The 20,346-nt window shown below is 39.9% G+C and overlaps 1 protein-coding gene and 1 pseudogene across 4 annotated transcripts in view; both read right to left on the bottom strand.

The window, feature by feature from the left end:
• Positions 1 to 16,210, bottom strand: part of Pnisr (PNN interacting serine and arginine rich protein) — a 29,060-nt gene extending 12,850 nt beyond the window's left edge. Inside the window, exons 1-4 of one of the 4 annotated variants that reach the window (XM_070010764.1) lie at positions 16,096 to 16,210; positions 4,913 to 4,991; positions 3,107 to 3,223; positions 1,239 to 1,427 (exon numbers count right to left, since the gene is read on the bottom strand). In XM_070010764.1, the coding sequence (XP_069866865.1) occupies positions 1,239 to 1,427; positions 3,107 to 3,194 (277 nt within the window). In that variant the 5' untranslated portion in view covers positions 3,195 to 3,223; positions 4,913 to 4,991; positions 16,096 to 16,210. The remainder of the gene's footprint in view (positions 1 to 1,238; positions 1,428 to 3,106; positions 3,224 to 4,912; positions 4,992 to 16,095) is intronic. The other 3 variants (XM_070010766.1, XM_070010765.1, XM_070010768.1) reach the window with 3 other exon arrangements.
• On the bottom strand, positions 5,517 to 6,189 carry LOC138819220 (protein PIGBOS1-like; annotated as a pseudogene).
• Positions 16,211 to 20,346: the final 4,136 nt, after the last annotated feature.

Below are 20,346 nucleotides of genomic sequence, written 5' to 3'. Positions count from 1 at the left end.
TTCAACAGGGGGTTATAATAAAATCAATACAAAATTTTAACATCTCAAAAAAGCTAGATTTTTTCAGTAAAGAAACAATAAAAACAACTTATGACTTTTTGGTCAAATTCTTTCTATATCAATCTTAAAACTGAGCAAAGAACTAATAAATTGTCTAAGTTCAAATAAGTTAATTCCATTCTAATTTACATCCTAAGTCAATAAAATCCAAATGCTCAAAATTAACTTTAATGAATAGAACACAATCCAAAGCAACTTTTGTTGAATCTATTTTGTTCAATAATGACACCATAAAAATTACTTAATATATAATTTCTTTCTTCCATGAACACATTGATCCTCACAACATCCCTGTGAGGTAGGAAGAAAAAAGGTACTATTTTTGCCAATTTCAGGAGGGGGAAGGGAGGCATACAGAGGTAAATAACTTCCCCAAGGTCACAAAGAAAGCCAATAGAGTAAAACTTTGGAGGGTGGGAGAGTAATGTCAGGGTGAATCATTTATAAACTTAAAACTGGGACACCAAAACAGCTTCATACTTGGAAAAATTTGGCCTCAAGAAGATAGAAACGGACACCTCACAGTATCGAAGTTTGTTATTCCTATCAAAGTAATGTTGGAAATGCCTGTTTTCCACTCGTACAGTAATAGAAGAAATATTAATAGCAAAAGAAGGATATGGCTTCACCATCAGCATGACCAAATATAAAATTCGTCTAGTTTTCAGTGATTATTAAAAAATAACACAACCATAGAAAACTGAATTAGCATCAAGAAATCTAAAACATAAAGAAAAAAAACATAAAAGCTTATGGAAGATCATGACTATCTGAAAAAAAGGGAAGAAAACGGTGGGTGCCTGATAGGGGCAGAGTATGCTTGACAGACTTGTCACATGGTGACACAATTTTTCTTTAATTAGAAGCTAGACATATTTTATTCTGCCACTGCTGCTTGTGTAAAGGCCAGAGGTTGCAACAGAGAGAATGCTCTCTCCCCTAGGTGCCAAGTGAGGTTTCCAGAGTGTTCCCAGCCCCTGTCATCCTAGGAATGAAGAACCAAGAAAAAAATCAAACTGAGTGCCACAATGCTAGCAGACTGAGTACAGAATATTTTTAACCACATATATTAAGGTCAAATAAAATTGAGACTGACATAAAATTAATCCAACTAAATAATTTACTAATGATCTTCATGTTCTTTAAAAAGTCTTAAAATCTAGATAACATAAACAAACCTGGTTGCCACATTCTGTTAAAGTTTGAATCTCCTTGAAAATTCCCATGATTGTTTGGACCAGATTCCATCGGAGACATATCTTGTCCATTTGGCATCATTCCTGGTGGTTGTTCTACAATGCTTTGCTGTCCTGAAGCTTCTCTTTGAGCAATCCAAGCTTGAGCCAATGCAGCCCAGTCAATTTGGCCTAATGTAAATTAATAAGATTTCAGCATTCAGAAGAGAAGCTAAAATAGCAGTGCATCCATTAAAATAAACATCTCAAATTATTCTGTAGTACATTTTAAATATAGAGTGTTATGCCTGAAAAAATGCTTAGAAAACAGTCCGTACTCAGACCAGACCAAAAATTACTTAAAACTTTTCAGAAGAATCCACAGAAGTCTTAGCCCCTTTCCAATATTATTCCAAGAAATCAACTTCATGTATCTTTAGCTTACTCAATTTTTAAAAATCAGCTCCCCTCCTTTAAAAACAAATAAGAAAATACTGTAGCATGTCCTATTCTCCATTCTAGGCATACTTTGATTACTGTAGCTATCTATCCCAGTTCCTCCTCATGGCTACCTTTCTTTAAGGCTTATTGGTGGCCAAAACACATCTCTATAACTTTTCCTTTACTAAAAATTTATTGTCCCTATTATTTCCCTTTATTATCTTCAAAGATAATAGCTTAAGGTCTAATATTACTAATAAAATAGAACATTTTTTCCCACACTTCAGTTTAGTAAAGAGTAGACATTCTCATAATGTTTTGTTGAAAGATAAAACTGGAATAACCTGGATGGTGTTAAACTTGTCCATCTGTATCTAAAACTTTCTAAATCTAGTCTGGGTGTAGTGGCAGATGCCTATTAATACCAGTTACTTGGGAGACTGAGACTGGGGGGTAGTAGTTTGAGGCCATTCCTAGCAAAAAAAGTTAGGAAGACTCCACTGCAATAAACAAGTTGAGTAGGGTGGTATACAAATATTATTGTAGCTATGGGGTACAGGTAGGATGACTGAGGTCCAAGGCCAGCCCATGATAAAAATATGCGACACTAAAAGCAGAAGAGAGCTAGGAACATGGCTCAGGCAGTGAAGTGTTGCCTAGCAAGCACAACGCCCTGAGTTCAAACCTCAGTACCACCAAAAAATAAAGAGAATTTTCTAAATCTACAATGTCATTTGGCAAACCTTGCTCTTTTATTAAGAAAGTGACTGGACAGTGACTAATATATGTATATATGATTGTGCTATCTAAAAGAAAGAAAAAGTCAAATATCGAGAAATCTCAGCACTTGGGAGGTAAAACAGGAATAGTATGAGTTTAGTTTAGCCTGTGCTATATAAGAGGACTCTGCTCAGAAAGAAAAAGTAAGAAGAGGAGGATATGAAGGGCATATTGCAGGATTTCTCAGACAAGGCAGATCAGTGTAAGAAAATATGGATGAAACAAAATTAGCTATAGTTAAATAAATACTAAAGTAATAAATGAGGACTCTATACTCTAACATATGCTCAAAATACTTGAAAAGTTAAAAATATAGTATTATCATAGTTGAATATCATGTAATTGAAAGGTCCAGAATAAAGAAGTATATGTTAGTTATACAACTTTAATGCTTTTTCTTTAGAAAAATGAGACTAAATCAGTTTAAGAGTAAAATTTTCATAGAGCCTGTTATCCTTCGAGAAAGCCAAAAAATAAATCTCACTTTTTATTATATGGTAGGGTTATTTATAAGATCACATTCTGAATACTGTGATTAAGACAATCAATTGGTTTATCAACCCAGTGATAAACCAATCCTAACCCCACACCTATCTCCTACCCATCTCCATTCACTTCCCAGCTTCTTCCACGTTCATTTTCTTTCTTACTTGGATCTTGCTGGTGCTGAAATGACTGCATCCACTGCTGTTGGTTCAAAGGCCATTGCTGCCAAGGCTGTCCTCCTTGATCCCACATCCTTTCTTACAAATGTACTGATTTTCTATCTTCAAAAATTAAACACAGTTTAAAAAATACAGTAAGTCCTTTAATTTTCAAACCACACATATCAGAAATTATTATATGTTTCTATATAAGAATTCTAAATTACTGGTCAATAGATTGTCACAGACAATTAGAATTTTAAAGTTAGCTATCAGGAGTACAAAATATTATGTTAACATTGATGCCACAGTTTGGTGGTAGTCTAGCTCAAAGAAGATACATATATATATATATATATATATATATATATATGTACATATATATTCTCCTTTTCTAAAAGTACCCATATAGCACTAATAAAATTTTTTGCAAAAAAATTATAGCTAATAAGTGCAGAATGTAAAATAGAATTAGAAAACTGTCCTATTGTCCTATTTAGTAATTGGGAAAAGAAAAGGTGATGAGATATCAAAAATGCAAAGGTTGCCAAAATATCACCTTCACAGATGAAGTGGCCATTAAGATACAGTAAGAAGTACACCGAATCACTTAATTTCCTCATCAGAAGTGTTTAATCAACCCAACTGAGCTACCAGTATTATTACAGTGTTATTATTGAGCTTCTAGTGAAATTATAAGGGGGGGGGGATAAAAGAATATGATTATTTGGTATCAGAAGAAATAACAAGACAATGTTAGAAAGTACAAGTCTTTAAGACCTGCTTTTTTCTTTTCTTTTCTTTTCTTTTTTGGCAGTACTGGGGTTTGAACTTAAGGTCTCATGCTTGTTAGGCAGGCACTTATGCTCCAGTCCAAGAACAAAATAGCAACAAACAGAAGGGAGGATAGTAGTCTGGTAATGTCTAGTCTGTCTAAAGGAGGAATCATTATAGTAGTCAACTTTTCTGTAAATAAATATGCAAACTTTTCAAACACAATTTTTAAATTCCTACAAATCTACCTTTGCAATTTACCCTAAGGTAAAATAAATTACCTTTGTCTTTCAAAACCAACTCTGATATAAAGCTCTGTTTAAGAATTAATGACATACACAGTAATCACAGTATGTTTCTTCTTTATTTCTTTATCCCTAGGCTTAGCATACAGCAGGCATTTAATAAATATTTACTAAATGAACCTTCCTTCTAGACTCTTCCTTTCCTCTATCTAGAACCAAAACAAAAGCAAGCCTCAGTACTGCAAATGAACAACAACTAATGAAGTCAGATAAGAAGGAAGTGAAGATACCCACTTTTATTCGATAGGTGACTATTACAATTCAAACTTTTAAAGCCTCCAGCCTCTGTAGCATTCTCAGAATGTTAACACAGTTCTATCAGTGGCAATTCTGACTTCTCCACTGAAGAACACTGTAAGATATATTTCTTTATTACCCTGGTTTATTTATGAGTCTACTTGGGTTATAGTTACATGAATATGGCCTATTAAAGGGTATTAGGACATAATTAATATAGTGTTCATTACAATGGCATTATCAGATTATGTCAAAATGAATACTCCATAGTACCACAATTGAGGATAACATCTAGACTGGTTATCTTCAGTTACAAGCTAAATAGACTTCTTTTTCTAATCTTTCTTCAATGTTTGTTTCTTCTCTCCCATTTTTTTCTTGTTTCTCAATTATATCCTGAAGCTCAAGGCATCATAAGTCTACTTTCATTAAAAGTTAATAAATACATGAATAAATACACACCAAGAAAAAAATGTCAACTGCTACTTTAACTGACCTCAGAGGCTCAACTTCTGGTTAAAACTTCGGCTGGTTAGTTTACAGCTTGACAGCATAACAGCAAGAATAGTTATGCCCTGAGGGAGGAGGGTGGGGAAAAAAAAGTGTTCACTCATATACTACAGACCTATAGACATTACTGTAAACATAAGAGATTATTACTGTATTTATTCATAGACTCCTATAAAAATAAATTCTGGGGATACAATGTGTAAGTGTGATCATTTCCAAATTAGATTAGAAGCTCAAAGTTATTTTCTATAAATCTTTTAGCAGAGAATTGCTTTGCCATTATTAATAGAGATCAAAAAGAAAAAGTCAAAGATTTCTGACATCTTTTTAACTTTCAAACTATCTTTATCTTTTATCATTTCTCTTGTGTTTACAATATACGACACTATCAAATAATTTAGAAAAAAACAAAGAACAAATATTTGAGGTAGTTTAGAAGTAGAATGCTTGCCTAGAAAATATAAGGCTCAGCACTAGGAAAAAAAAAGAGAAGTGGAAAAGATTTCATCTGGTATTAAAGTAAGGAAATAAAATTACCCATGGAATTCTGTGGAATTCTATGGAATTCTGTTTAGAAACTAACATCAGCAAAGGTATTGGTTTGTCCCTAAAATAGTCAGCAAAGACATCAGTTTGTCCTGACATAGTATATCTTTCATCCTGCTAGCAAAAGTTTTTTTCTTTTCATCAGTAAGGATTTCTTTAAGCAACAGTTCATCTTCAAACAGCATTAATTCCTCTTCTCTTCTGATTCTTGTTCCAATTTCATCTTTTATTTAATTCCTCTTGATCTCTGGAGTATTGTTTCAATATCAGTTGGTAAATATATATTCCTCCAGCAATTCCAAGGATAGTAGCAAAAAGCATTTGGGGAAGGATCAGCCTCCCAAACATGGTTGCAACACAGCCTAATACAAAGGTGGTGTTGAAAAGTTACATCTTTTTTTTTTTTTTTTGGTCCTCCTGGGGCTTGAGCTCAAGGCCTGGGCACTGACTGTCCTTGAGCTTCTTTTGCTCAAGGTTAGCACTCTACCACTTGAGCTACAGTGCCACTTCCAGCATTTTCTGTAGTACCGAGGAATCAAACCCAGGGCTTCGTGCATGCTAGACAAGCACTCTACCACTAAGCCACATTCCCAGCCCTTAAGAGTTATATCAGCCAATCTCATCAGATTTGAGAGGTAAGACCAGAGAATCACAGTTCAAGGGCAGCCCAGACAAAAGTGTGAGATTCTACGACTGTAGTGGCCGCTGGGGCCCTTGGCTCAGCACTGACCCTGCCTCACCAGCCCCAAGGAGGTGACAACCCAGCTCCTTCCAGCTGCCTTTTGGGCCGCCAAAGCAGAGTTTTAGGACTGCAGCGGAACTGGGGTGTACCGCGTGCATGGTGCAGAAAGGTTCAAAGTTGTGGCACCGGACAGTAAGGACTGCTTTAGCAATAGTCTTCTAAAGCAGATAGATAAAAATCACTTTTTATCTTCCATAAAATACAAAAAAGTATCTTAGCCAGGCACCTGTGACTCACACCTGTCATCCTAGCAACTCAGGAGGCTGAGATCTGAGGATCGTGGTTCAAAGCCAGCCCAGGCAGGAAAGTCTGTGAAACTCTCACCTCTAATAAAGTACTCAGAAAAAGCCAGAAGTGGTGCTGTATCTCAAGTGGTAGAGTGCTAACCCTGAGCACAGAGAGGGTCAGGGACAGAGCCTAAGCCCTGAGTTCAAGCCCGTGGACCAGCAAAAAAAAAAAAAAAAAAAAAAGAAAGAAAGAAAGAAAGAAAGAAAAGATCTTACACAAAGCAGGCACAAAATAAATACAAACAGTACCTGAGAGGTCACCAACTCCTTTTTGTTTATTTTTAAAAGGACAATGATGAGAAAGCTGTTGACTTACAAGAACCAAGCTTTGCTCTCTTTTGGCAAAGCTTCAACAGCTTATCAGAGCTGAATGCACATTTTTCCTAGCCTAAGTTGTAATAAATTTACAATGTAGACATCGATCTTTATGCTGGTGCCAGAAGGGATGCAAATAGCAAAACCGCTCTCATGAATGTATGGACTACATAATTTCCAATACATAAATTTCCTCTTCCAGAAATCACTAAAAATAGGTTTTTCTTACTCATATCTAATGACTGTCAAGACAACTTTTTAAGTTTTATGAGCTCATTATGCCTCCCAACAACCATTCACAATGTGTGAACACAGGCAAATTACTCTCAATCCTTAATTTCACATGTAAAATGGAAGCCTAATGTCTGCCTTATAGAGTTACTGATTATTGTGAGAAACACAGAAAGCTCCAGTTGATTAATACCAGAGCTTTCTTCCCATCACTTCTGCAACTATCAGAAAAAAAGTTTGATAAAGCCAACACAGTTCTAATTCAACCAGAAGTTATATTCTCCAAGTAGTAATCTAAGACCTATCAAGATCACTCTATCTTTGCAATAATTCTTTAGTTATAAGCTTGTCTTCCTGTCCTAAATTCTCTCAAAAACCACAGACTAAACTGGGAGACAGCGAGGGAAGGGGTGACATAGTACAAAAAGAAATGTATTCTTTGCTTGACTTATGTAACTGTAACCCCTCTGTGTACATCACCTTTATAACAACAATAAAAAAATTTAAATCATAGATTATTATTATTAAAATTGAATATGATGGCTAATACCTGTAAATCTAGCTACTTGTGAGACTGAAATCAAAATACTCACAGTTTGAGGCCAGTCAGGGCAAAAAAGCTCTCAAGACCCCACTTAAATCAATAAAGAGCTGGGTGTGATAGTACATCCCCAAACCTCAGGTATGCAGAAAGCATTCATATGAGGATCAAGGTCAGGCAAAAAAAAAAAAAAAAAAGTAATTAAAGCAATAGGGAATGGAGGTATAGTCTAAGTGGTACAGCAAGTGCTTAGCAAGCATGAGGTCTTGAGTCCAAACCCCAGTATGCACCTCCCACACCCAAAAAAGAGCCAGGCTTGTTGTCAAATTCCTATAATCTTAGCTACTAATCAGTTCAGATAGGATTGAGTTCAAAAAAAATCTGGGCTGGGAGGTGATGGCTCACGCCTGTAATCTTAGCTACTCAGGAGGCTGAGATCAAAGCCAGTCCAGGCAGGAAAGTCCATGAGACTCTCATCTCCAATAACTCCAACCGGCCTTGAGATGAAGAAATCAGGGACAGCACCCAGGCCCAAAGTTCAAGCCCCATGACCAAAAACAAAAACAAAACAAAACAACAACAACAAAAACCTGGGCAATTTACTTAGACAAAGCACTAATCTAAAGCATTTTTTCAATGTTTCCTGATCCTGAGCTCTTTTGCTTGGATAGAGCTCTACACTATGAGCCATAGCATCACTTCCTGGTTTTCTCATGGTTAACCAGAAGTGTGTGTCATGGACTTTCCTGTCCAGGCTGCTTTTGAACTGCGATCCTCCCATCTCAGCCTTCTGAGTAACTAGCATTATAGGCATAACCTGCACCCAGCCTCATTAGTATTTTCAAACTCAATTTAGGTAGTCTGCTAAGTCCTAGAATGGCAGAATCTGAGGATGAAATGGTTGTCAATAGACTGAGCAGAGTCCTGTGGCTCTCAACTTCTGTGAACCAGAAGCCGCCCAACAGTCCACAATCATCGAACAGTAATCACTAGGAACTCTTCAGCTGATTCTAACTATTTGGGAGAAAAGCTCAATATTGTAGAAGAACTCCAAGTTGTGTGGGTATTCAGGAGATGAGTATCTCAAATTCATGCCAGTAGTACCCCATGGCTCTTTAGTAACTCTTTCATAAAGAAACACTTCCAAAGGAACCCATTTAACAGAAGACATCAACAAGCACATAGAAGGCAAAGAGCTAGTAGCAGTTGTGACTGCCACAACACTAACTCATATTTAAATTCCTGGTGATTTGTATCTCAAAGCATTTTCAATGTTTATTTCAAAGCAAGTTTTAATTCTGTTAGGCTTTAATTTGTTCGGTAAATTAACACTGTCAAGATCTGCAACACTAAAGACAGGAAAGATGAATTGTTGCTGTTTTGTGGAGCTTAAACTCTGGGCCTGGGCACTGTCCCTCAGCTCTTCAGCTCAAAGCTAGCACTCTACCACTTGAGCCACAGCGCCACTTCTGGTTTTCATGGACTTTCCTGCCTGGACTGACTTTGAACCTCAGATCTCAACCTCCTCAGTAGCTAGGATTACAGGCATGAGCCACCGTGCCTGGCTGAGTTATTTTTTATGTACACTCTAAATTCAAATGCTTTCTATGTCTACCATGCACAAATGTATTCAATTTAAATAATTACTCAGAAAAATCAAAAGGTAGTTTATCATTATAGTTTCTATCAAAATTATAAATACACACTCCTCTGTGCCAGCATTTCCACTTGAGAATAAAATCAAGGATGAGGATAATCACAATATAACTAATAAAATCTGAGCAAATTTTCTATTAAGCATAAACTTTCAGTGACATTTCATTTAAAAGTTAGGTAAGGGGGCTGGGAAGGTGGTAGAGTGCTTGCCTTGCATACATGAGGCCCTGGGTTCAATTCCTCAGCACCACATAAGCAGAAAAAACTGGAAGTGGAACTATGGCTCAAATGGTAGAGCACTAGCCTTGAGCTGAAGAGCTGAGGAACAGTGCCCAGGCCCAGAGTTCAGGCCCCACAACCGACCAAAAAAAAAAAAAAAAAAAAGTTAGGTAAATTACAGTTAAGTGAAAAAGTTAAGTAAATTCCTGAATTACAAAATACCCCTTACCTAAAACCTTAAAAGTGGTCAATTCTAAGAAGGAAAAACCAGGACCAGGGAACTGTGATTTTGAAAAATATCCTTTGGATTTGTTTAAAGTATATTTTTAGAAATATGTAAATTTTAAAAGATAAGAGAAATCAAGGGAAACCAGTAACTACACTCTACTGGTATAGGGAGTAAAAATTACATGAAAGTAATGCAATTGTGGGCTGGGAAGGTGGCTCAGTGGCAGAGTGGTTGCTTTGCATGCATGAGGCCCTGGGTTCAATTCGTCAGCACCACATAAGCAGAAAAAAAAGGCGGAAGTGATGCTGTGGCTCAAGTGGTAGAGCGCTAGCCTTGAGCTGAAGAGCTGAGGGACAGCACCCAGGCCCAGAGTTCAAGCCCTACAATGGGCAAAAAAAAAAAAAAAAAGTAATGCAATTGTGAGACATGGCATGAATTAGCTAACCTTTGTTTCACTGTTTTATAAGATTTAGTGTATATCTTAATATTCTAGTTGAAAATAAGTACCTCTGGTCATGAAAATTAACTTCAATTATGCTAAAGTTTGCACAAAATATTTTAGGCAAAGTCTTTATAAATTATAATTATTGAAATATTTAATACTGGCACTACACTTTATTGTTTCTTTAAATATTCTTTAAAAAAATTATCTGGCAAGGCTCACTCCTAGTACTCAGGAGGCTGAGATCTGAGGATCACGGTTCAAAGCCAGCCTGGGCAGGAAAGTCCATGAGACTCTTATTTCCAATTAACCACCAGAAAACCAGAAGTGGCACTGTGGCTCAAGTGGTAAAGTGCTCCGCTTGAACTGAAGAACTGAAGGACAGTATCCAGGCCCAAAGTTCAAGCCCAATGACCCACCAAAAACAAAACAACAACAACAAATTATGTGATGTCAAGGATTTAGAAGCCCTATTCTTTCCATCTCTATTTTCACTGCAAAATATTCAATATTAACAAACTTACATGCAGCATCTGGAAAACAGATTTTGAATACAGACACACTACACAGCAATCAAAAGATAGTTTTGAAACAAGTCCCTGATAATTGTTTTTGGTAATTAACACAGACTCCTTACTTGGGACCATAAGTTAACTAAAAGGAAATAAAAAGTTGGCATTTCAGCCTCTTCCATTTCATATCCAGGTCCTCTGTACTGAGCCATTCTCTTCTAATGTTATTTTATAGATATTGTGGAAGCCAGGAAGGAGTGGACAGGAGACAGGACCACCTGCCCAGCATCACTGACAAAGTTCCTATGGTTTGGACCTACGTCTGAAACTCGAGTTTCACCTCTTCCTCATCTTTAGGAAATTGGCCCAGGATCCCCTAGGGATACCTAAATCTACAAATGCTCAAGTTCCTTATACATAAAGTGGAACAGTATTTGCAAATAACATACACACATCTTCCCATATTCTTTAAATTATCTCTAGGTTACTCAAAATACTGAATACAATGTAAATTATATATAAGCAGTTGGTGTTGGTATTGTTTAAAGACATATATTCAAGCCAGACGCTAGTGGGTCACACCTGTTATCCTAGTTATTCAGGAGGATGAGATCTGAGGATTGCAGTTTGAAGCTAGCCCAGGCAGAAAAGTTCCTGTGAGACTTTTTTTTTGTCAGTCATGGGGCTTGAACTCTAGGCCAGGGTGCTGTCCCTGAACTCTTAAGCATAAGGTGAGTGTGTGCTCTACCGCTTGCGCCACAGTGCCACTTCCAGTTTTCTGGTGGTTCACTACGGATAAGAGTCTCATGGGGGCTGGGGATTTAGCACAGCAGAAGGGCGCCCACGGGGCTGGGGATTTAGCACAGCAGAAGGGCGCCCACCCGGCGTGCGCATGACCCTGGGTTTGGTCCTCAGCCCTGGAAAAAAAAAAAAAAGCTACAAAAGAGTCTTATGGACTTTCCTGCCCAGGCTGGCTTTGAACTGTGCCCCTCAGATCTCAGACTCCTGAGTAGCTAGGATTACATGTGTGAGCAATGGGCGCCAGCCCTGTCAGACTCTTATCTCCAATTAACCATTTAAAAATTGGCACTGTGACTCAAAGTGGTAGAGTGCTAGCCTTGAATGAAAAGAGCTCAGGGACAGTGTCAAGGCCCTGAGTTCAAACCCCATAACTGACAAAAAAAAAAAAAAGACTTTTTAGTGTAGATGGACTTCCCCCCCAACCCTGTATTTCTGATCTTCAGGTGACTGACTCCAAAGATGTAGAACCCACTGACAGGGTGGAAAATTGTATTTTTTTAAATTTATTGTGTCTTTTTAATTTTTTTCTTGAGGTACTGAAGATCCAGTCCAGAATATCAAACATGCTAGGCAAGCACTCTACCACTAGTTACACCTTCAGCCCAACTATGGTTTAATGAATAATATAACCTGATACCATTAAAAATGATAATGAAGCACTGGTTTAATAATGATTTGGAAAATACTGTTACTGCTAAAGGTAAGTGCTCATTACATTTCTGCATTGTTAAATTTTTTCCCCTAAGTTAAAGACACAGTAGTCTTGAGTTCTTATGGTTGTTTTGACTCAAAGAAGAATCTTAAGAGCAAAGTAAGTTATTTGAATTATTCGTACTGCATAATCCATGTGGTTAAATATTTTAATCATCTGTTAAAATATGCTATCCAGTCAATATATTAATACTTAATCATGCAAATGGCATTTTAATACTGCTACTATGGTGAACATGGTGGAACACATCTGTAATCCTAGCACTTGGGAGACAAGGCTGGAGGGCAGTGCATTTGAGATCAGCCTGAGCTACCTAGTAAGTTCAAGGTCAGTCTACACTGTATAGTGAAACCTTGTCTCAAAAACAAACAAGAGACAAGAGTATGAGGTCATGGGTCAAGTGATAGAATACTGGTCTATTCATGCATTCAAACCCTAGCACCACCAAAAATTAATAATAGTAATAAGTATCAAATACAAAATCAAAGATATAGAAACATAGTTGGATGCCAGTGGCTTACAATTTTATCTAACTACTCAGGACACCAAGTGAGACCTGAAGGATTGTGGTTCCAAGCCACCTTGGTCACTAAAGTCTGAGAAACTGTATTCCCAACTAACCAACAAACAAGCTGGACTGGAGGCTGGGCTCAAGTGGCAGGTCACTAGCCATGAGCAAAAAAGCCAAGAGAGTATTCAAGGCCCTGAGTTCAAGCACTGGTATTGTCAAACACTCCCCACCCTCCCCAAAAAGAGCCACACAAAAACACATATTCTTTGAGCATATGGTATAACAGTTCCTATCAAACACAACTCTGCTAAGTTAAAAAATAATTATTTTTATCCCTGCCACAATACCTTATGACTAACTTCTAAGTCACAAAGAATTTATTTGTTCAATGACAAACAAATGTAAGATAGAACTGACATTGGTAATGATTAATTTTGTAATCATTTGTAATACTGTGGATTTTTTTGGCTACCTGCTTGATTTCATGTGCATTTATGTTCATTTGAAATATTTTGAGCTTATAGCTCCAACTGACTAGTTGGTTATAAATACCCCTGAAAATATTGATAATAAAAAACATTAATAGAGAGAAGGCCTACAACACCCTGGTAAGAACAAGTGCACCTAGGCACCTAGAAGGTTCTAGTACCATTCTAAAATAGAATATGGGCTCTCCAAAGAAACAGATTCTGGTACTGAAGGAAGAAATGCTAAAATATAAGCATGAACCATCTTTTAGTGCTAGCAAATAAAAAAATAAGAATGTAACATGATTTAAAATACAATGGAAGGGCTGGGAATGTGGCTTAGTGGTAGATTGCTTACCTAGCATGAATGAAGCCCTGGGTTCAATTCCTCAGTACCACATAAACAGAAAAAGCCAGAAGTGGTGCTATGGCGCAAGAGATAGAATGCCCGCCTTGAGCAAACGAAGCTCAAGGACAGTGCCCAGGCCCTGAGTTCAAGCCCCAGCACTGGCCAAAAAAAAAAAAAAGGAACATGTAAAAGGGGAACAGTAGAAAGAAATTATGTCAATGGTTCAAACTGGAACAATCTGAGTAACAAAATGTCATACTGGAGGGGCTGGGAAGGTGGCTCAGTGGTAGAGTGCTTGCCTTGCATACATGAGGCCCTAGGTTTGATTCCTCAGCACCATGTAAGGAGAAAAAGCTGGAAGTGGTGCTGTGGCTCAAGTGGTAGAGCACTAGCCTTGAGCTGAAGAGCTGAGGGACAGTGCCCAGGCCCAGAGTTCAGGCATCATGACTGGCAAAAAAAAAAAAGTCATACTGGATTATAACACAAATTATGAAACAAATATCCCTAAGTTCATACTGATATAAATAATAAAGTAAATTAACAAATCTGAGGGATACATCTCTCATGAGGATTTCTAAATAAATTATAAAAATACCAAAGGGAGAGCTTAATTCCCCATTCTTTCTGAGATAAAAAGCAATTGCTTTCCAATGAAAAGAATGGATAATTTCATAGCAGAGAAACTTGACACTCTGAGGCAGCCATCAGTCATTATCAGCAAATGAAGTCACATTGAATGCATACCTTACCTCTGATTGTTCTCCTTCAAATCCGTAACACTATTTCAATCAGGAGGAAACTATCCGACAAATTCCAACAGAAGAGGATCCTGACAGACATTCTCCAAAAAGGCCAAGTCACTTTAAGTTAGCAAGGGCTGCCATAGTAACATACCACAGACTAACTGGCCAAACAACAGAAATTTATTTCCTCATAGGTCTGGAGGCTCGAGATTCACAAACAGGTGGGTTTCATTCTCTTTTCTTGTAAGGACACCATTCATGCTGAATTAGTCCACCAAAATAATTTCATTCTACCTCTGTAAAGACCCTTCCTCAAAATATACTCAGATTTCTGAGGTTAGAATTTGAGAGAAGGGAAGGAGGGCCTATTCAGGACACAAAAATGAGAAAGCCTAAGAAACTGTCTTGGCAAAAGGAGCCTAAAGCATATGACAACTAAATGTCATGTGTTATCCTAGACAGCATCCTCACAGAGAAAAAGAACTTTTTGAAAAATTAAATAAGAATTATCAGCAATAATTTATCAATACTGATCCGTTAATGTAATCAACGTCCCATACTAATATAGTCACTGGGGAGGAAAAAAAAAACCAAAGTGGTGTGATTTGTTCCTATATATGCTCAATTTTTCTGTAAGCTAGAAAAAAAACCGTTCTAAAATATAAAGGTGGGCTGGAAGGTGGCTCAGTGGTATAGCGCTTGCCTTGCAAGCCTGAGGCCCTGGGTTCGATTCCTCAGCACCACATAAGCAAAAAGGAAAAAAAGCCGGAAGGGGCTCAAGGGGTAGAGTGCTAGCCTTGAGCTGAAGAGCTGAGGGACAGTGCCCAGGCCCAGAGTTCAGGCCCCACGACCGGACCCCCCCCCAAAAAAAGCACATATATATGTGTGTGTATATATATATATATACATATATATATATACACATATATATATATATACACACACACATATATATATAAAGGTTATTGGTAATTTAAAAAGCATCAACCTCTCGAGAACATCTTAAAAGAATTTATTTACTATTAGTCTCCCTGTAGCATGCTCTGGACGCTTCACAAAAGAATTTCACAGTAAAAAGTTTAAAAAGTTTAAAAATTAAAAAAAAAAATCCTGAGCGTTCGTGGTTGTTTTTGTCTTGTGGCAGTGAAGTGAGAAATTCCAAGCTCGTTTTGTTGAATGTGGAGCCAAGGAGAAAAAAAAAAAAAAAAAGGATTTCCGAAGGATTGGGAATCCGAGAAGATAAATTTAAAAGTGTACGCCCCCAACCATCATCAAAATCGGTCTAGTTAGTGCTCAGTGAGTTTAGGTAACACAACTTATCCACCACAGGGCAAAGCAAGTGAACATTTCACAGGCGACTTTATTTCCTCCGTGACGGCTGACACGTAATATCCATCACGGTGTTAAGAATACAGGAAAAACAAATAGGGAACCTCATTCATTCAAACAGAACGCAGGCACCCTTGGCCGCGCCTGCGCAGTCGGAGACCCGGGGGGTGAGAGCTCCGGGCCCCGGGCCCGGCCCCCGCCCCCTCCGGCCTGCGGCGCCCCCTCCCCACTAGACCTCCCACTGCGCACGCGCAGTACTTAACGGCCGGCCCGGAGCCCAACAATTAGCCCATCTCCTCCTAGGACTCCTTTCATGGGGAGGGGCCGCGAATTCTCTCTTGTACGGACATTGCCTTTCACCGAGGGCCGCGATCTGCTCAACCAAGGCAGGCAGACGCCGCTGCGTGAGAAGAAGTCCAGCGGTCGCGCCAGGCAGTGTACGCATCCCGGTTAAGCCCCGGTGCCATCCCTCCGGAACCGAGAGGGCCGTAATAGTGCGGCGGGCCCCCACGCCTCAGTGTTGTCTTCATCACTTACCCACTCTCGTTCCGGAACACCACCGTCGCCACCGTTCCTGGGGTACCTTCCCAACCCTTTCGATGCTTCCACTTCTTCACGAACAAGACAAGATGGCGCCGGATGGGTCTCACCCGGAAGTGAATGGTAATAACATCCGCCCGGTCTCTGAAGCCATACCAGCTCTCCTCCGGGCTTCTGAGCACGTGACTGCGGCTGGACGCGCCTCCGCGCCATGTTTGTTCCGGGCAATCCCCCACCGCCGCTTTTGCCAGTGGATATTCTTGTCAAGTACAGGTTATTATGATCGTTAAAATTGTGTTGTGGTGGTTGAACTCAGGGCTTACATCCCGGGAGCCGCGCCTCCTTTTGCGTTAGTTGTGTGTCAGGTGGGGTCGCCTGCGGGGTGTTGTCCGGGACCGGCCTCTGATGGCCATCTTCTCCCCGGCGTCTCCAACCCTGACCTAACGGGGCGTTTGCCCGGCTCGGTCGCGGTTTCGCTTGCGGGGTGTGAGGCGCCGGCCTGGCGCCGCGGGTCTCCACGCCCGGCCCCCGTGAAGTGCTCCTGCCGAACCGGCGGCTCACAAGCTCGTATCCGCGCATCGGGCCGAAGGCCCCCGAGGAGGCTCCGCGGGCCGGGGAGCTTCGCCCGGAGAACTCGGCTGGGTGCGGACGGAGGGAGGGGCTCGAACCCCGCAGCGCTCCGACCTGGGGTCCCGCCCCGCGCCCGCCCCCTCGCAGAGCTGGCTGGGGGCGGGGGGCCCAGGGTGAGCCCAGCACCCCGAGACCTGACGCGACCCTGCAGGTCGTCGTCCTCGGGAACCTCAAAACCTCGCGCCCCCTCCGGGGGGGACCGGCCCGCCACCGTAAATCCTGATTGGCAATCCGTGGTTCCTATGGAGTTAGGGACGAGGAGAGAAGAGTTTCTGTCCTGGTCCTCTAGATGACGTGCGCGGTGCAATTCCCGGGAAAGACAGCATTCAGGGCTCGGGTATCAGAAGAACCGATGTCCGGACTTGCAGCTTCGAGTTACAAGCAAAAGTTCTCAAAATACAAGTGTTTCCGTTGCGTATTGTATTTAATAGAAAAATATAACCAATACAATATTAGTATTTTATTTTAGTCAAACCTGGAAGTGTCTTCCAAGAAGTGAACTTATGTGATTGAAGAAAGAGTGCAGGAAGTAATTGGCCGGGCGTGGTGGCTTGAGCCTGTAATCCAAGGCTATTGAGGAAGCCGGTATCTGAGAACAGTGGTTCCTAGCCAGCTTGGGCAGGAAAGTCTGTCTGTGATATTCTTATCTCCAGTTAAACACGTGCATATGATACTTATCTACACAGACACACACACACACACACACACACACACACACACACACACACACACACACACACACACACACACACACACACACACACACACACACACACACACACACACACACACACACACACACACACAGCCAGAAGTGGAGCTGTGGCTCCAGCTCAGGAGCATGGGCCCTAAACAGCGAATTAAAATAAAAGCTGGAAAAGGATAACTATAGGCTTGACATGATGGATGCTCTTTGCATAAAATTCAGGTCTTCATTAAACACAAGCTTGCATTCCTGGATTATGATTAAAATGCTCTCTAGCTAAAGATATGCTGGTCGTCAAATTTAAGTAACTTTTAAAATGCAATTTTACCTTGAGAGAGATGTTTACTAATTATACCATGTGGATCCTACTGGAGTCAGTAGGGGTCAGTGGCTGAGGTCAGTAGCTCATGTCTGTTATCCTAGCTACTCAGGAAGCTGAGATTTGAGGGTTGCAGTTCCAAGCCGGCTCAAGCAGAAAAATCAGTGAGACTCCTCTCCAATTAACCACTCAAAAAATGCAAGTGGGCCCTGTGGCTCAAATGATGAGTGCTAGCCTTGAGCACAAAGAAGCTCAGGGACAGCGCTCAAGCCCTGAGATCAAGTCCCACAGCTGACAAAAAAAAAAAAAAGGAAAACATTTTTGGCCCCTTCCCACTTAGCACAACGAAGTCTGTGCAATGTTCTATGTGATCTAAAAAAAAAAACCATTTTACAGCCAAGTGGCACTGGTTCAGAACCCTAGATACTGACCAGGCTAAGATCTGAGAAGTGGTTCAAGGCCAGCCAGGGCAGGAAATTCTTAGTTCAGAGAGAGAGAGAGAGAGAGAGAGAGAGAAAGGGGGAGGGGGGAAAGGAGAGAGGGTGAGAGTGAGAGAGAGAAAGAAACACCAGCTATGGCTCAAGTGATAGAGCTCTACTCTAATGAAATTTTTATGTATTCTTACATGAAGTCATCCTGTAAAAATAATCTATTAAGCCACTAGGATTACTATTTGGGGCTGTTAACCCATCTTATAATATCAACTTTCTGTTTGGATGCAATTTCTTCAGTATACCAATTGCAGATATTTCTCCTTGGGTACGATTTTTTTTTTTTAATGTATGAAACTGGTTTAAGGAGATTCATGAACTTTGCAATTATATACAAAATTTTGGGGGCCAGAATTAGAACCCACTCTTCCTCCAACGTTCAATTATCAGAACAATTATCCCTTTTACCTGCTTGACATTAATTCCTATACAGCTCTGCAAGCAATATTGTTTGCTTTCTCCATATTGTTAGCATTTGCCATCCTTTCCCCTTATTCAGTTTAGACTATTTCCTCATTTCTAGCTTTCACTTCTGTAGCCCTGCCAACCCCATTAACAGCTATAAACTTATTCAATGATTGCATAATAAAAATATATTTAAATAACTTTCAGCATACCCTCAAAGAGTTTCATGACCCAAAAGAGTTAATGCAGGTAAAATACTTCCTAATAAATGACTTTGTCTAAATAACTCAAGAATTTTGAAAATGTCTGAAAGGATGAAACCTGAGGATCTGGGTTAAATTTGAGTGTGGGGCTTAAACTTAGTGCCTGGGCACTGTTCCTGAGTTTCTTTGCTTAAGGGTAGCACTCTTACCACTTGAGCCACAGCTCAACTTAGTTTTTTGGGTAGTTTATTGGAGATGAGTCTCATGGCCTTTCCTGCCTGTACTGGTTTTGAACTATAAGTCCTCAGATCTTAAGCCTTCTGAGTTGCTAGGATTATTTTTTTTGAGGGGGGGGCAGTGATGGGGCCTGAACTCTGGGCCTGGGCGCTGTCCCTCAGCTCTTCAGCTCAAGGTTAGCGCTCTACCACTTGAGCCATAGTTCCACTTCCAGCTTTTTCTGCTTATGTGGTGCTGAGGAATCAAACCCACGGCCTCATGCATGCAAGGCAAGCACTCTACTATGGAGCCACTTTCCCAGACTTTTAATCATTTTTATTAGAATAACTTTATTAGTTTTCAAGGTGAGTTTCATCCCTTGTGAATGAATACATGAATACAATGTATCAAGACCAATATAACTCCCTCTAACACTCTTTCCTTCCCCACTCATCTGAAAACAACCACAATATCTTGATCCTGGTGGCTTATGCCTGTAATCTTATTCAGGAAGAGGATCAAAGTTTGAAGCCAGCCCAGTAAAATCCTTGAGACTCTCCTAATCATCACCAAAAAAAAGCCCAAAGTAGAGCTTTGCCTTAAATGGTAAAGCAAAGTGCAAGCCTTGAGCAAAAGAAGCTCAAGGGTGTTGCTCAGACCCTGAGTCAAGCCCCAGAACCAGCACACACACACACACACACACACACACACACACACACACACACACACACACACACACACACACACACACACACACACACACACACACACACACACACACACACACACACACACACACACACCAATCCCAATAGGTTTCATTCTCATAACATGCAAATAAATTACATCAACCATATTCCTTTCTTTGTCCTCCCCTGTCCTGCTGGTGCCCACCTCCATCACAGCCTGTTTAACTTTCTTACAACTTCTTTAATGCATGTGATTTATTGTACCAAGAAGTTTCCCTATGGTACTTCATATGTGCATATATTTTATTTTCAGATATGCATTTCTAAAATATGGAGAATATTTGGAATACAACTAAGATGTTACAGAGTGAATGTTAACACCTCCTGCAAGGGCATGTGGAAGCAAAGTCTTAGGGAAAGTAGGTAATGAGAGAAGAGCCCTCATAACAGGGTTTATGCCTTCATAAAGGTCCCTTGTCCCTTTAACCATGTGAACAAACAATGAGGACTGTGCTGGCCCTCACCAGACACTGACTCTGTTGGTGCCTTAATCTTGAACTTTCCATCCTCTAGAACTGCAGGAAATAAA

The sequence above is a fragment of the Dipodomys merriami genome, unplaced genomic scaffold, assembly GCF_024711535.1.
Source record: "Dipodomys merriami isolate MVZ:Mamm:240054 unplaced genomic scaffold, mDipMer1.0.p SCAF_8, whole genome shotgun sequence".
Taxonomy (NCBI): Eukaryota; Metazoa; Chordata; class Mammalia; order Rodentia; family Heteromyidae; genus Dipodomys; species Dipodomys merriami.
The sequence above is the reverse complement of the archived record's forward strand: the minus strand, read 5'-3'. Positions and strand labels throughout refer to the sequence as shown.